General features: G+C 34.9%; 1 protein-coding gene and 1 pseudogene across 10 annotated transcripts in view; one reads left to right on the forward strand and one right to left on the reverse strand.

Moving 5' to 3' along the window:
- CARF (calcium responsive transcription factor) overlaps positions 1-17705 on the reverse strand; it is a 73344-nt gene that overhangs the window by 18929 nt on the left and 36710 nt on the right. For 8 of the 10 annotated variants that reach the window (XM_032404389.1, XM_032404343.1, XM_032404381.1 and 5 more), the window contains 6 exons: positions 17392-17581; positions 12200-12320; positions 8810-8953; positions 6838-7071; positions 4918-5080; positions 3263-3326 (listed from right to left, as the gene is read on the reverse strand). In XM_032404389.1, the coding sequence (XP_032260280.1) occupies positions 3263-3326; positions 4918-5080; positions 6838-7071; positions 8810-8953; positions 12200-12320; positions 17392-17581 (916 nt within the window). Of the gene's footprint in view, positions 1-3262; positions 3327-4917; positions 5081-6837; positions 7072-8809; positions 8954-9363; positions 9464-12199; positions 12338-17391; positions 17582-17705 lie in introns of those variants that run through there. The other 2 variants (XR_004299411.1, XM_032404405.1) reach the window with 2 other exon arrangements.
- Positions 9089-9849, forward strand: LOC116632450 (annotated as a pseudogene).

Here is a 17705-nt window from a genome sequence, read left to right on the forward strand (position 1 = left end):
CTCTCAACCCTTTTTCCCCTCATAGCACATTGTCTCTACGTCTTCATTCATCATTCACTCTTCAACCATCCCAATGTGGCTTATTCCCAATCCACTCCACTGAAATGGCTCTGATATGTATCTAAGCTTTCCAAACCTGATTTCATGAACTTTTTTCTTTCCCCTTGCCATTACCAAATCCTATTCTTACACCAGTGTTGCCTACCTCAGTAAATGCCACTATCAGTCAGTTGCTCATGGAAGAAACCCAGGAGTCATCCCAGATCATTCCCATTCTTTTACCTCCCACACCTATTCAATCAATAACCAAAACCTTTGAAAACAACTTTTTTTTTTTTTAAGATTTTATTTATTTATTTGACAGAGAGAGCGAGAAAGCACAAGCAGGGGGAACAGTTGAGAGAGAGAAGGAGAAGTAGGTTCCCTGCCAAGCAGGGAGCACGATGCGGGGCTTGATCCCAGGACCCTGGGATCATGACCTGAGCCGAAGACAGACATTTAACCATCAGAGCCACCCAGGCGCCCCATCTGTCCAATTCTAGTATAAATGCCACTCACTGTAGACTAAACCACTATCACACCTTTCATTTGGACAGCTCTAAGGGCCTCCTAAGCCCATTTTGCATATCCAGTTTTATCTCCAAGCATTGTCTATGCTTAAAACCATATCAACTTTCTTAAGTTCCTTGAACATGACAAGCTCTTTCTTGCTTAGTTTTCAAACATGGTATCCTTTTGATTGACAAATTCCTATCCATTCTTCAGTTGTCAGTTTAAAAGCCACTTTCTCAAATGTTAGTTCCCTACTCCCTAGATTAAGTTATATGTCTGTCACTATTCTCATGCAATTTTGCACAACTCTTTTATGGCACTATTCATAACAGTAATTAGAATATATGTGCTTAGTGTCTTTTTCTCTTGCTAAATTTGAAATTCAATGAAGCAAGAAACTTATTCTTTTTTATGTCCAGCATTTATCACAGTGAGTAAAATATGTGCAGAACAGATGAATAATGATAAAGAATTTGAAAGTTATTCTCTATGCACAGTGACTTTTAAAGGTTAAACAGCCAAAGAATAAAGAAATAATTGTACTGTATACAGTTATTCATTAATTTATTCTAAAGCATTTATTTAGATGTTAACTTTGTAGCAGGGATTATGCTAGGCACTAGTTATGTTAATTTGAATAAAATATAACCCTTGCCCCTGAGTAGCTCAAATCATAATGAAAGATACAGATATATAAACAAAAGGATACCATGTTAAATGCAGAGGTAAGTATAAAAGAATGAATGTCTAACTTTATATAGGGGGTGAAGTTAAGAGAGCACTTAAAGCCAAATAGATTGATTTGAGTAGTGAGAGGAGTTAGCCATACAAAAGCAGAGAAAACACATTTCCAGAAGAGAAAAAAAAAAAAAAGGGTAAAATAAGCTTGGAATAGTAAGAAAACATAAGAGTAAGAGCATATGAAAAAAGCAAACCATATAAAATGGACAAAGTTTCCTGATCAAGGTATCTTAAGGTTATCACTACTGGAATTAGCCTAGCTTTATAGTAAGCTGTACTAGCAGTTGGCCTCAAAATTTTAATCATAAAGCATAAAAGCTTATTATATGAGGAAATTTATTTTTTTTAAGTTTATTTATTTTTGGTAATCTCTACACCTACTATGGGGCTTGAACTCACAAACCCAACATCAAGAGTCATATGCTCTTCCAACTAAGCCAGCCAGGCACCCCTTATTTTTAATTTTTGTTTGAATATAGTTGACACACAATGTTACATTAGTTCCAAGTGAGTAACACAGTGATTCAACTTCTCTGTATATTACGCTATGCTCACCACAAGTGTAGCTACCATCTGTCACCAAACATTGTGATTATAATATCATTGACTATATTCCCTATGCTGTGCCTTTTTTTTTTTTTAAGATTTATTTATTTATTTGAGAGGGGAGGGAGGGGTGGTGGGACAGAATCTTCAAGCAGACTCCCCACTGAGCATGGAGCCCAATCTCATGACCTGAACTGAAACCAAAGCCAGATGCTCAACCGACTAAGCCACCCAGGCAGCCCTATGCCTTTTATTCCCATGACTTACTCATTCCATTACTGGAAGCCTTCTCCCACTCCCCTTCACCCATTTTGCCCATCCCACCCCACCTCTCCCCTCTGGCAACCATCAGTTTGTTCTCTGTATTTATAGGTCTGATTCTGCTTTTTGTTTATTCATGTGTTTTGTTTATCAGATTCCACATATGAGTGAAATCATATGGTATTTGTTTTTCTCATGAGAAGTTTGATTTATTTTACTTAGCATAACACTCTCTAGGTCCATTCATGTCATTATAAAAGGCAACATCTCATCCTTTCTTATAGCTAAATAACATATGAGAAAGTATATATGAGTAACATATAAGTATATATGTTTAAACAGCTATAATTATTTTGACAAATCCTAACATAGTTGTTCCTGTCTCTTTGGGCCATAACAAGAGCATATGACTCTTGATGTTGGGTTTGTGAGTTCAAGCCCCACAGTAGGTGTAGAGATTACCAAAAATAAATAAATAAACTTAAAAAAAATAAATTTCCTCATATAATAAGCTTTTATGCTTTATGATTAAAATTTTGAGGCCAACTGCTAGTACAGCTTACTATAAAGCTAGGCTAATTCCAGTAGTGATAACCTTAAGATACCTTGATCAGGAAACTTTGTCCATTTTATATGATTTGCGCTTTTTCATATGCTCTTACTCTTGTGTTCTCTTACTATTCCAAGCTTATTTTACCCTTTTTTTTTTTTTCTCTTCTGGAAATGTGTTTTCTCTGCTTCTGTATGGCTAACTCCTCTCACTACTCATATCAATCTTTAAGTGCTCTCTTAACTTCACCCCCTATATAAAGTTAGACATTCATTCTTTTATACTTACCTCTGCATTTAACATGGTATCCTTTTGTTTATACATAAGATCTTCAATGTCTTCCAGTTTTTTGTTGTTGTTGTTTTAAATATTTTATTTATTTATTTGATAGAGAGAGACACAGCGAGAGAGGGAACACAAGCAGGGGGAGTGGGAGAGGGAGAAGCAGGCTTCCCGCTGAGCAGGGAGCCCGATGCGGGGCTCGATCCCAGGACCCCAGGATCATGACCTGAGCTGAAGGCAGACTCTTAATGACTGAGCCACCCAGGCGCCCCCAATGTCTTCCAGTTTTAACACTGATTTTATATATTAAATATATTCAAGATAACTTACCTTCTGCAAATGTAACTGTCACAGTCTCTCTGAGAATATGCCCATTATCTGTAGTCCACTGAAGCTGAAATGGGAACATTTATTTCAGTAAAAACAATAAAGCATTTATAGTAAAAAATGTTTTAAAATATCAATACAACTGTCATATTTTATTCAGTGATAGTATAATTGTGTTTCATTCAGTAATTACTCTCTTCACTTGTTTACATTCTCAAAATATGAGTATAGTCCACTATCCAAATACATTAGCTTCCCAAGTTCAGATAGCAAGAATTTGGATAGCAAGTATAGATGGCAAAGATCAGTGCTAACCAAATCCATTTTACTTCCTGAACTTTGGATAGTGAATAAATAAGGGAGTTTGGGTTGGAAAAGAATAGTAGCACTAGCTTAAAATCTGAATCTATTTAGTTCAGAAGGCATAATTTGGGCAGTAAAAATTTGGAGAGCAAAGGGTATTGCTACTGAGATTTTTTTTTTAAGATTTATTTATTTATTTTAGAGAGTGAGAAGGAGCACATGCAAGCGTTGGAGGGAGAGAGTAAGAGGCAGAAAATCCTAAGCAGAATCCCCACTGAGCACGGAGCCCAAGGCAGGGCTTGATCTCATGACCCTGAGATCATGACCTGAACCGAAGTCAAGAGTCAAGACACTTAACTGACTGAGCCCCGCAGGTGCCCCATTTTTTAAAAGATTTATTTATTTATTAGAGAAAGAGTAAGCGAGCAGGGAGAGGGGCTAAGGAGGAGGGAAAGACTCTCAAGCAGATTCCCTGCTGAGGTGGAGCCTGATGGGATGTGGGGCTTGATCTCATGACCTGGAGATCATGACCTGAGCAGATATCAAGAGTCAGGTGTTTGACCTACTGAGCCACCCAGGCACCGCCTGTCTATCTATTTTTAAAAAGAGAGGAAGGTATACACAGTATATACCCAATAAATATTTGTTAGATGAATAAGATATACTTTTACAGAAATAAAATATGTTGATTTTTAAATGAAGATTACTATTGTTATTATAGTCAGAGTTGGAAATTGATATTTCTTCTTGTGAGAGTAATAAAAAAAATTTTAGTCAAATCGTCACCTGAGGGTTCACAATGTTTACATTTTAAGAAAAAGAAACTACTACTTCTTCTTTTTTAAAAAAGTTTTTATTTATTTGAGAGAGCGAGCGGGAGAGAGAATGAGGAATGGGAGCAGAGGCAGAAGGAGAAGTGGAGACTCTACACTGAGCAGGGAACCTGACACAGGGCTTGATTCCAGGACCCCAGGATCATGACCTGACCTGAAGGCAGATGCTTAACCGACTGAGCCACCCAGGAGCCCCCCCCCCCTTTTTTTTAAGATTTATTTATTTCAGTGAGAGGCAGAGCTCAGGGCAGGAGGGGCACAAGAAGAGGGAGAGAGAAACTCAAGCAGACTGCACACTGAGGACGGAGCCTGACGCAGGGCTCCGTTTCAGATCAGACCTGAGCTGAAACCAAGAGTTGGATGCTTAACCGGCTGCGTCACCAAGGCGCCCCCAAAACTACTATTTTTTCTTTCATCACAGTTATTTATATGGCCTAATAACAACCACCCCATTAGGCCAAATAGTAAGAGAAGTTGAGAAAGATTCTATAATAAAACAAAGAATTATAATTGTAATCATACCGTTGCTGGAATAATCTCTGAGTTATACACATTATCTCCATTTCTCAAGGATTTCTGTACCTCATGGATGTGATTTTTAATATCATTTACAGTTGGAAAAAAGGATAAATTATGTCTCTCAGGCACCTCATCAGGTTTAAATAGTTCTCTTTCTACAAATTTTCTGTGGAGAGCAAAAAATAGAATAAAAACATAAATAGTAATATACTTCAGATCAAATGAGAAAATGTTCCTTTTTAGCATAAACTTCTGTAAAGCATGGTTTACAGTTTTATAATTTATATTTTTCCACTTTTAATTTTTTCCGTACATTAAATCAAAGAAATCATGCAGATTAAAAGCAATATAATACTTTCATTGGTTAAATAACTCTGTATCTAGAATAAGCTTTGACATTTTTATAGGAATCATTATTGTCAGTTTAAGCATAATATGTTTTGAATGCTAACTATGTCAGGCAGTGTACTTGAACACTTCACATCAAGGATCTCCTTTAATGCTTACTATAATCCTGTGAGGTAAGTGCAATGATCATTCCCACTTTACTCCCAATTATCATTCCAGGGAACTGAGGGCTGCTGAAGTTTCATAATTTGCCAAAGTTATACATCTAGCCCGTAAGTAAGAGAGGTTGGGCCTACACCCAGGTTATTGTATAAACATCAAGTTACACTGCTGCCAAAAGGCATCACTTACTATATAAAATATGACCCGCTTGAATTTTTTTTTTTTTTTAAGATTTTATTTATTTGACAGAGACAGAGACAGCAAGAGCAGGAACACAAGCAGGGGGAGTGGGAGAGGGAGAAGCAGGCTTCCCGCTGAGCAGGGAGCCCGATGCGGGACTCGATCCCAGGATTCTGGGATCATGACCTGAGCCGAAGGCAGATGCTTAACAACTGAGCCACCCAGGCGCCCTGCTTGAATTTTTTAAGTAGACAAAAGAGAAATATAGAAATAGAAGGCAGCATTGACACATCAATATACAAAAATACACAAAAAATTATAAAGTCCAATATTCATATGGTTTGCGCATTACATTCTATAGACCATACTGCAGAGCTGAATCATACTTCTGTTCTTAAGGTTCAAGTTTAGTAAATAATGTATGAACTTTACCAAATTTTGGCTCTGTTCTAACAATGTCCCAATGAAAATGAATATAAAATGTCTGAGAAAGCTGCTAAATGGGAAAATCACGTATTAATTAAGATATTAACCTAGGAAATACTCACTGTGTTGTTCAGATGGGACTACACAGTAACCAGTAGGAATAAGGCCAGTTAAGTACCAGAAATCACGGTGAAAGAGCACAGGCTGTAGAATTAGATCTAGATTTCAGTTCTGCCTCTACCTCTTAAGCCAGTTATTTAACCACTCATAGTGTCCGTTTTCTCATGCGCAGTATGGGAAAATACCAATTTTATAGACTTGCAAGAATAAATGAGATCATGATTATTGTATCCTGAGAATCAGTAACATTGGACCAGAATGCTACATGTAAACTTCCATCATACAAAGAACTATCCAGGTTCTTTTGTTATAATACAATTTAATTGCATTTCAAATAGCTTAAATAAGCATCCTGGCCTAGGTTTTAAAATCTTTGATTCTACAAAGGCTTTTTTTTTCTGTAAAGGCATTTATTATATAATTCAATTTATATATAATTCAGAAATAGTCCAATTAGCTAAGTTTGAATATGGAATATTTCAAATGAGTAAGCTGAATCATTACTAATGGCTTGCCAAGTATCTGCTAGAAAATGATCAGTTCATAAATAAGATTTTAATAAATTAATAAATTATATTCCTTATCTCCTCTGATAGCATATATCTTGGAAAATGTCTATGATGATAAATTATTTAAACCAACAAACAAAAATGAAAAATGTAAAAGAACAATTTGTTTTTACTGTACCTTAGCTGTTTTCTTACTGCATATACTTGTTCTATTCCCTGTGACACTAATTCTTGAATCTTATGTGCTACTTGAGGATGTAGACGTGAGGGTAATGCACAATTCTCATCCCTAACTGCAGTTTCCTCTTCTTCAAGAGAAGACATAGGAAAAGGAGAAGGTGGCAAAGGGAGGCAGGAAGTCTCTAATTCATGATACTGATGAGCTTGCTTTGTAGGTAACTGGACATACCACCTGACAAGAAGAAAAATGTTAAATTATGTTACTAGACAAAGGCAAGAATCATAGTTACTTAGGTTAAAACTCATCAAGAAAAAGAATAATCTTTTAAGATATGATTATATCAGTAAGTAAATATAATAAAAATTTTAAAATGATATAAATAAAATTTAAAATGTCCTCTGCTTGATTTTTTTTAGAAAGATTTTATTTATTTATTTATTTATTTGAGAGAGAGAGGGAAAGAGAGAGCATGTGCATGCATGGGGGCAAGTAGAGGGAGAGGGGAGGGAGAGAGGGGGAGAGGCAAAGAATCTCAAGCAGACTCTACACTGAGCTTGGGGCCCGATTTGGGGCTCATCTCACCACCCTGAGCCAAAACTAAGAGCTGGACAGCCAACCAACAGAGCCACCCAGGCACCCTCTCTGCTTGACTCCTCTAAGTTGGCTTTATACTCAATTAAATAAAAATCTTTATAAACCTTTATAGACTTTCACTATGGCCCTATAGTTAAGGAGGGTACAGGAGTTAAGTATATATGAAAATGGTATTTTAAATTTCATGTTAAGTAAATCCTATAATCCTTCCAAAGGTTGGCTATAAATCACAGTCTACCAAGACTGAGCTGAGTGGGAGAATCTTATCTGACAGGAGCTCAATACACTACCTCTATTGCCCCATAGCCCCTCTATTGCACACAGCTCCTATTGCCCCAATGAGCAAGAGAATCAACTAAAAGATGAATATAGGTCTTTCATATTGAGTGCAAAAAAACAGATGCTAGGAAAATGAAATGATCTGGTAGGATACTGTTTTAATGGATACTTTTATACAAAGTGCTTGCAATGACTGATACTCATGAAATGGTGGCTTATTTAAAAATTATATGCAATGTTCTCCAAACTGAATGATCTAATTATTGGCTACTCATTTTCCATATATCCAAAAGTTTATTTTATGTATTTATTTTTTTAAAGATTTATTTATCTTTTTGCGAGAGAGAGCGCACGAGCAGGGGGATGGGCAGAGGGAGAGGGAAAGGAGCAGACTCTCCGCTGAGCATGGAGCCGGACACAGGGCTTGATCCCCCAACCCCAAGGTCAAGATCATGACCTGAGCTGAAACCAAGAGTTGGACACCCAACCGACTGAGCCACCCAGGCGCCCATAGCCAAAAGTTTTGTTTTGTTTTGTTTTTACAAAAACTATATTCTGTGCACTTAATCCCCTGGTATTACTGTAAATTCTTCACCTGGACTAACACATAAAGAAAAGTAAGAAAGCAAGCTAATATGTCTTCTTATGTAAAATCTGAAGCACAAAAAATATATAAAAATGGAATTTTATGTAGGGCTTAGAATTAATTTCTAGCTGCTATAGGTAATCAAAGATGGGTTAAAAAGATATACAGGTGACTGCAAGTTTGGCTCTTAAGAAGTATCAGAAACAAAGTATGAAATATATAATTATATAGGTTGCTAAACACATTATTTGTCATTTTGGGGAAAAACTTCCATATGGTATACAGAATTCTTTGGTAGGCATTATCAGAACATTTGGTTGATAAACTCAATGGCTTACACAGTGGCAAATTTTAATACCTAGGGAACCACTAATGAGACACCTCCCTTATAAAAATCATTCTTAATGAAATAATTAGAAAACATAATTATAATTTCTCTTACAAGAAAAAAATCTTGTAAATGGAGCTAATTAATTTGTAAAAAATAAAATAATAATATAAATGTCATACCTAAGAACACCGCCAGCATCTACCAAGTTCTTCTTTAGCATGTTAAAGGCTTTTTCCTGCTCCATTCGGATTATTTTCTTGTCAATTTTGGGGTCTGTGGGAACTCTATATTCAGGAAACTTCTGTACTTTTTTAATGTAAATCCTGTTTATAAGTAAAAGTAGAATTTCTTTCATAATATTATAATATCAAGAAAATCAAACTTACCAAGCAGAAGTTTGAGCATTAAAGTTTAGAGAAAAATCAATTAAACTAGAAAGCATTCAGAGGATTACGTTGAAAAATAAGCCATATTCTCAGTGCGTAATATTTAGCAAATTAACAATAATCATGACATCAGTAAAAATATCTGAATATTTATGGATATTAACTTTTGTTTCTGGATTTGCCTCTTCCCAATTCTCCTGGAAGCCATAAAAAACGCATGCCTGGGGGTTCCAGAAGGGTGCTGGCAGGAGGGGGATGGGCAGCAGCTGCGGTAGCTGGAGGATGAAGAAGGAGCATGTGCTGCACTGTCAGTTCTCTGTGTGGTAGCCACTGTTCGGAAGCCTTACCATCAAGAGTGTCATTCTTCCACTCCTCAGAATGTGAAGGATTATTTACTTGATGATGGAACTCTGGTGGTTTCAGGAAGAGAAGCTCCGCCAACACGTTCTCAGCCAAACAGTGATAATAAGGCAGAAGAAATACAGTGGTCGGATGATGAGAACACGGCTACCCTTATGGCACCAGAATTTCCCGAAGTCACCACTAAAGGTCAAGAAGCTATCGATTCCCTGGGGGGCAGTGTATTTCCTAAGCTTAATTGGAGTGACCCAAGGGATACATACTGGATAGCAATAAACAGTTCTCTGAAATGTAAAACCCTCAGTGCAGTCTTTCTATTGTTCAAGAGTTCTGATTTCATCACTCATGACTTTACTCAACCATTTTTTCATTGTACTGATGATTCTCCACATCCTTGTATAGAATAAGAGCTTGTTCTTTGAAAATGGTATGAATTAACTCTTCAGCTTTCCATTACACAAACTGTGAAGTGACAGTTCAACCCTGTCCCTGAGTTACTGACTTCCCAAGGACTTTGTAGACCCATCTACTGGGGAGGATGCTTATAAACTCATAGATTTTCATAAACTGAGAAGAAATCGGCAAGAGGATGACTGATGAGAGCACCAGAGTTCAAGTCCCAGATACAGAGGAAACCATCTTGGTGTCAGGAGGCTGCTCTCAGTTCACAACTTCCTGTTACCCCATTCTGTCAGGGTGGGAGGCAGTGTGAAATCAATACTTCTTTATATTCATATACATTAAGCCGGAAAAAAATGGAGGGACTTTGCTACTTGTAAAAATAAATTATAAATAGATCTTAAACATAAAAACAAAAAAGAACAAAAAAACTCATGCCTGGATTACTTTAATAGCCTCCTTCTGGGCCTCTGGGCCTCGTTCCTTAAATCCACTTGATATAGTAATGCTACAATAATTCTTCACATTTGTACTTTTCTGTTGAAGAATCTACCTGCTCTTTAATCAAGTACAAATTTCTTGGCAGCATTCAAGCCATCCCATATGATTCTAGCTTATTTACCTAATCTTACTTTCAATTACTTCAAATGTAAAATTGCTTTTTCGGTGAAGTTTATCATTTCAATGTTCCTTCCTCCTCTGATACCAAAAATACAATCACACCATATCTTTATTCATATAATTTCCTGGCCTACGGTATTTCCCCCCTATAATTCCTTATCTACCCAAATTCAATCTAAACTTTAGCATTCAGGTTAAGTTGCACTTTCCTGTTAAAGAATTTGCATGGATATGTTCCTTCTCTGATGAGTTAGCTAATTGACACATTTGGTACTATATACTATACCATTATGTTTTCCAACAGTTTTTTGTTTTCTGATCTACCTCAACAATATTTTAAGTTCCCAGTGATTAAGTAAAATCTTGTACCTCTTTCAGTCCATGGCACCCAAAGTATTGCTGGGCACAACAGATACTCAAAAAGTACTTGTAGAATGACATAGGGAATAAAATTATTTCTTTACACATAGAGACTTTCTCCTAAGTTATATCTAAAGTTTTATATTGCTTATATTTAAAAGCAGTTAAAAGTTTTGCTTCACAGTCAGGTTTAAATATTGCCTAAAGTTAATATTATCAGATTAAACATGCAAAGTCTTCTGAACTAATTTGAAAAACTTGAGAATGTGCAGGTTTGTCATATAAGATATGATGCTGAAATAAAATGTTTCAAAGATCAACTATACCCAACCTTTATATGTTATCTTTTTAAATTTTATCTGAGAATTTAACACTTTCAATGTCTAAAAAAATATTAGAAAGAACATTACAAAAATCTTTTATTGCTTCAAATTCTTCATTCTCTCCCAAAGCAATGACCAATCTGTAGTCCTAGTCTATCTAAAACTTATTGTGTTGATCTCATACATTGATAAAATCTCTCTAAAGAGCAATCATCTTTATAATACCTGTAAACATTTAAAATAATATAACCTTTGCCCTAGCAATTTCATTTCAACAAATTTATTCTACTGATATACTTGCACAAGTATACAAATAGGTATAATGCTATTAACTGCAGCTTTGTATATAATAACAAAGAATACTTTTCAGATCCTACATGTCCATCACTAGAGGACTAATTCAGTAAATGACAACCCATCCATAAATGTAATATTGTATGGCTATTGAAAAGAAGGAACCATGAAACTAATATGTCAATTATATTTCAATTTTTAAAATAACTAAATGCAAAGAAGGAACCCTTCCTTTTATATGCAGATATGGAGACAATTTTGAGATACACTGGGAATGAAATAACAAAAATAAAAACAAAGCATAGAGTGGTATATGTCATTACATTCACATTAGTGTGAAGCAATAGTTGTGCAGTAAATAACCACAACAGGCATTCAAAATAGAAATAAAGCAATGTGAATTCACAGCAGGAAAGAAGGTATACTATTACCTAACCTTAAGGAAAGAAAATATTAGTAAGTTTTACTGAGATTTCAACATTTATGAGTGTAAAGGAGGATATATATATATATGCATGCACATACACAGAATATCTTTGGAGGGTTGCTCAGGAAGCTGGTAAGAGTTGTTGCCTTAAAGAGGGACATAGGACTAATGAATCGTTGAACACTACATCAAAAACTAATGATCTACTATATGCTGGCTAACTAAACATAATAAATAAATAAATAATAAAAAGGGACATAGGGAGTAGAAGTAAAAGGAAACTTACAGTGTACTGTATATTTACCGGCACTGTTTAAACTTAATAAAAATGTGCATATTAGATATTAGAAAATAAATACTTTTTATAATAAAAAGGAAATTAAAGAAAATAAAGCTTACCGGGCTGGACAAGTGGCTTTGTAGAGCTGACAAGACCTGCTCTCCTGCTCACTGATTTTTTTTAACTGGAAACCTTTTCTCCTTGGCCCATACTGACACTCCATTACCACGGCTCTACTCCCTGTGGGCCAAAACCAACTATTGATATTAATTCAAGTATCCATCTGTTCTGGACACTAGAATAAAAATAACTTGGTGGTGGCAATGTCAAAATTTACACTTTCAATTACACAACTTTAAGGAAAGAAAACATCAGTAAGTCTTACTAAGTTGTACAAACACATAAGTTTAAAAGTTTATTATAATATTTACCAAATGTACATTATGGTAAAGAAATTTGCAAATACCACATTTACTGAATGTTAACTGATATTTACATACATACGGTTCTTAATAATAAAATTTCACCACTTTATAAGTAGAAATTAGCAAAAGCTACATTTGTTAGTAAATATTGTCATGTAAAGTTTTATTTCCTTTTATAGTTATTTCCTTATTTCTATTTGTACTGTTAAAATATAGTTCCCCCTTATTCACGGGGGATACGTTCCAAGACCCACAGTGAATGCCTGAAAGGATGGATAATACTAAACCCTATATAAACTATGTTTTTTCCTATCCATATATACCTATGATAAAGTTTAATTAATAAATTAGGCACAGTAAGAGATTAACTACAATAACTTATAAACTAGAACAATTATAACAATATATTGTCATAAAAGTTATATGAATGGGGTCTCTCTCAAAATATCTTATGGTACTGTACTCACCCTCCTTCTGGTGATGATGTGAGATGATAAAATGCCTACATGATGAGATGAAGTGAGGGGAATGATGAAGGCATTGTGATGTAGCATTAGGCTACTACTGACCTTCTGACAATACGTCAGAAGGAGGATCATCTGCTTCCAGACTGTGGTTGAGAACAGGCAACTGAAACCTTGGAAAGTGAAACTGCGGATAAGGGGGGACTACAATAACGTAATAACCAGCCTCTGAGATGGTCCCCAGTGATCCCTGCTTCCTAGTACTCACGTCCTTGTGTAATTCCCTCCCCTTTAGCATGGGCTAGACTTACTAAGTTACTTCTAATGAATATGGCAGAAGTGACAAGATGTTATTTTTGATATAAGGTTATAAAAAGACTGTGACTTCCATCCTGGGTACGCTCTTGCTCTTGCTTGGATTGGTCTGTCTGGGCGAAATCAGCTGTCTGAGGTGAGGCAGCTCTGTGGTGAGGCCCATGTGGCAAGGAATAAGCCACATGAGTGAGCTTGGAAGCAGATCCTCCCCCAGCCAAGCAGTGAGATGCCTGCAGCTCCAGCCAACACCCGAATTGCAGTCTTGTGACAGAACCTGAGGCAGAACCACCGTGCTAAGCCACTCTTGGATTCTGGACTCAGAGAAACCAGGAGATAAATGTTTGCTGTTTTCACCCATCAAGTTTGGGGTAATTTGTTACATAGCAATAGAATATAAATAAATGGATGTGAAAAGTTCATGGCTTTAAGTAGAATATCCTATTCTAGGTAGAGTACAGCAAATTTTTCAAATATAAAATAAAAAAAACGTCGTAAGTGAAAGTGTTGATAAAGCCAACATTAAAATTTAAAACTTTAAAAATTTAAATATAAATTTAAGAATTTATATTAATATAGAGATAATAAGAATTAATACGCAGAATGTAAAGAGTTACAAGTAATTTTTAAAAATAAAGAACCAAACAGAAGAATGGGTAAAGACTATGAATAGGCAATTCAGAAAGAAAAAAAAAGATATTAAATGAACAAATAAAAAGATGTTCAACTTTACTAGTAAATATGGAAATGCAAATTCAAGCAATAGTAAAATACTATCTCACACTCTTCATATTGGCAAAATAAAAAATTTGACAATACTCTAAAATAACTGAATCCAGTGCTCGCTTCGGCAGCACATATACTAAAATAACTGTATCCACTTATGAATTTTAACATCACAAAAAGGTGTTGCACATAGGTAGCAATAAGAAGTACACAGCACACCTATGAAGTATTCTTGCAAAATACTTTAATGGAGATTAAATATTCATTTAATTAAGCCTCTAGATCTAACAGTTCACAGGAAATATAGGAGATTTTTAAAAAACATGTTAAACTACAGCACAGAGATGGAATCAACAAAACTCAGAATATAGAAAACTACAGGATAAACTACCTGGGGGAAAAGAGGAGAGAAATTTTTAGATGAAAAGAAATTAAGAGATAAAACCAAATGTAATCTGTTTGGATGTGAATTTGAACAAACCTATGGAAAAAGAATTATTAGATAAGTAAAGAAATGTGAACATTGGACATTTTATGACATTAAGAAATTACTGTTAATTCTTTTAAAGTATGATAATGTGATTGCCATTGTATATATGTATGTACATAAAGAATCCTTATCTTTTAGAGATATATACTTTAGTATATAATATATACTTTAGTAATTACAGATAAAGCAACTGGAATCTGGAATTTGCTATAAAATCATCTTGGAGGTGGGGAATGAAGAAGTGGGTAGGGATATAAATGAGACAAGAATGACCATATGCTAATATTTGTTGAAGCTGGATGATGGATACAGGACAGTCATGGGATTTCATATATTATTACCTTTACTTTGAGATATATATATACACACACATATAATACATATTATTATATATATTACCTTTAATATATGTATATATATATGTATATACATGTATATATGTGTGTCATATATATACGAAAATTTCCAGAATACAAAGATTTTTAAAGTCTGACAATGCTAAGTCATAAGGTAAATGAAGGAAAGGGAAATTTTCATACATTGCTGAAACAAGTAAAAATTGGTATAGGTCATCAATTCCTCATATACAATTCTGAAACTGAAAAAGTTCAGAAAACAAAATTTTTTGGAACCCATTTGACTGCAAAACCCGACCTGAACTTTATGTGGCTATTTATAATCTTTATTCCTCTTAGTGTTACTATCCATAAAATATTACTGTATTTGATTATGTGATATGGTCAACAGAATACTTGCTGGGAATATTCTGTAATATTATCATATTACATTCCAAAAATTCTGAAATACATGTGGCCAAAAAAATTTAGAGAAGAGATTTTGCACCACTTTATTTTTTTTTAATTCTTTTATTAGGTGGTCTTTTTTAAAATTTAAATTCAATTAATTAACATATAGTGTATTATTGGGCGCCTGGGTGGCTCAGTTGGTTAAGCGACTGCCTTCGGCTCAGGTCAGGATCCTGGAGTCCTGGGATCGAGTCCCACATCGGGCTCCCTGCTCAGCGGGGGTCTGCTTCTCCCTCTGACCCTCTTCCCTCTCTTGCTATCTGTCTCTCATTCTCTCTCAAATAAATAAATAAAATCTTAAAAAAAAAAAAACATATAGTGTATTATTAGTGTCAGAGGTAGAGGTCAGTGATTCATCAGTCTTATATAATACCCAGTGCTCATTACATCAAGTGCCCTCCTTAATGTCCATCACACAACTACTCCATCCCCCAACCCCCCTCCCCTCCAGCAACCCTCAGTTTATTTCCTATGATTAAGAGTCTCTTCTGGTTTGTCTCCCTCTCTGATTTTGTCTTGTTTTATTTTTACCTCCCTTCCTCTATGCTCCTGTTTTGTTTCTTAAATTCCACATATGAGTGAGATCATATGATAATTGTCTTTCTCTGATTGACTTATTTCACTTAGCATAATACCCTCTAGTTTCATCCACGTCTTTGCAAATGGCAAGATTTCTTTTTTTGAGGGGGAGGATGGCTCTTGTACAACCACTTTAGAGAGCAACTTGAGATAATCTTGTAAAGATGAAATGGGCATACTTCACAACTTACCAATTCCACTTTAACGCATGCACTATTAACTTATTTACATCTTTTCAACAGAAAATGTATATTGTCAAGGTTTGACTACAGCATTCTTTGTAATACTGAAAATTAGAAACATCCTAAATGATCATTAGTAGAAAAATAATTGTGGTTTGGTCATATGCTGGAATGTTACATACTGGTTACATTAAGATCTGTAAGTATCAATATGGATGGATTTCAAGAAATAAGGGTGAGTGAAAATTTACATAACAATGTCCATAGTTTACTATTTATGAATATTTCAAACTATTCAAAACAATAAAATACATTATTATAAATACAAATATGTGTGGTAAAGTATAAAAATATAGACTGGAAAGATACACAGCAAATTTAAGTAGTGGCTGCCTGTGGAGGGTTAACATGGGGATTAGAACTATGGAGGGGAAAAATGTTCCATCTTTTATAGAATCCTGATGAAACCTGGGTAGAAGAGGTTACATTTATCTCATCTTCCTCCACATATCTTATTTTACCTTCAGAGGTCCAGGATGAGACTGCAACTCTTCCAGCTGAATCAGTATTTCCATAGTCCTAAAATAAATCACTTTTCTTTATGTTCTTAGGGATTTGACTAGCCCTAGGGTGAATCTCTGGAAATTGTTTGAAACTCCACCACTTTAGGGGCATCTGGCTGGCTCAGTCAGTGGAGCATGTGACTCTTGATCTCAGGGTTGTGAGTTTGAACCCCATGTTGGGAATACAGATTACTTAAAAATAAAATCTTTAAAAAACACACACACAAAACTCTACCATTTTAATACACACTAGCCCAATATTTGAGAATAGTATATGTAACACATTTGATGCTTGAGAATCCTAATATTGGAATTCTGTATGCTATAACTCCAGATTGCATACAAATTCTACACAGTAACTCCAGAGTTATAAGCTATAAGCTATATAAAATGAATACAAATTTGTCCCACAAGATGAATCAAGAGAGAAGAGAATATCTGGACTGGATAAAAAAAAAAATCCAACAGATATACATATTTAGAATAATAAAATTGCTCTATTAATATTTTTATTTTCTATTTATCAGCATAATATCTAAGGAAGTATTATTTATTTATTCTAATGTATTAAAATACAATTTCATAAAATAATTGGTCATATTTACTTCAAGTTTTCTTTTTAATTTAATATGCACTTTCATCAATTAATATTCAGTTGCCATCCACAAAAATGAAAATTTTGGTAGGAAATTTTTATGAAAACACATTTTCACAATGGATCATGGCTGTGCTGAACCTTTTAAAATAATTCTTTTAAAAAGTACCTGCATTGACAAATGGGATTCCATCATATGGGACATACTGAGATTTCCACATCAAGCGTGTAGCTGGCTTGGCTGGGCTTGGAGATTGGCGGGTCCCCCAAACACTCTGTGTTTGCTGCTTATGAAATGTTAGGACACTTTCTAATTCAGTCTCACTTACACAGTAGCCACGGTATGAATCTCCAATTTTCTGCATGTAGTAGAAATTAAATAACAAAATCATTAGCAAGTATGTTTCATTGTACAAAAAATTTAATGAAGTGGTTGTCCAAGATAAAAGACTCATCAGTTTTCAAAAGAGAATGTCATTCTCC

Source organism: Phoca vitulina, unplaced genomic scaffold (assembly GCF_004348235.1).
Source record: "Phoca vitulina isolate PV1807 unplaced genomic scaffold, GSC_HSeal_1.0 scaffold1, whole genome shotgun sequence".
Lineage (NCBI taxonomy): Eukaryota > Metazoa > Chordata > Mammalia > Carnivora > Phocidae > Phoca > Phoca vitulina.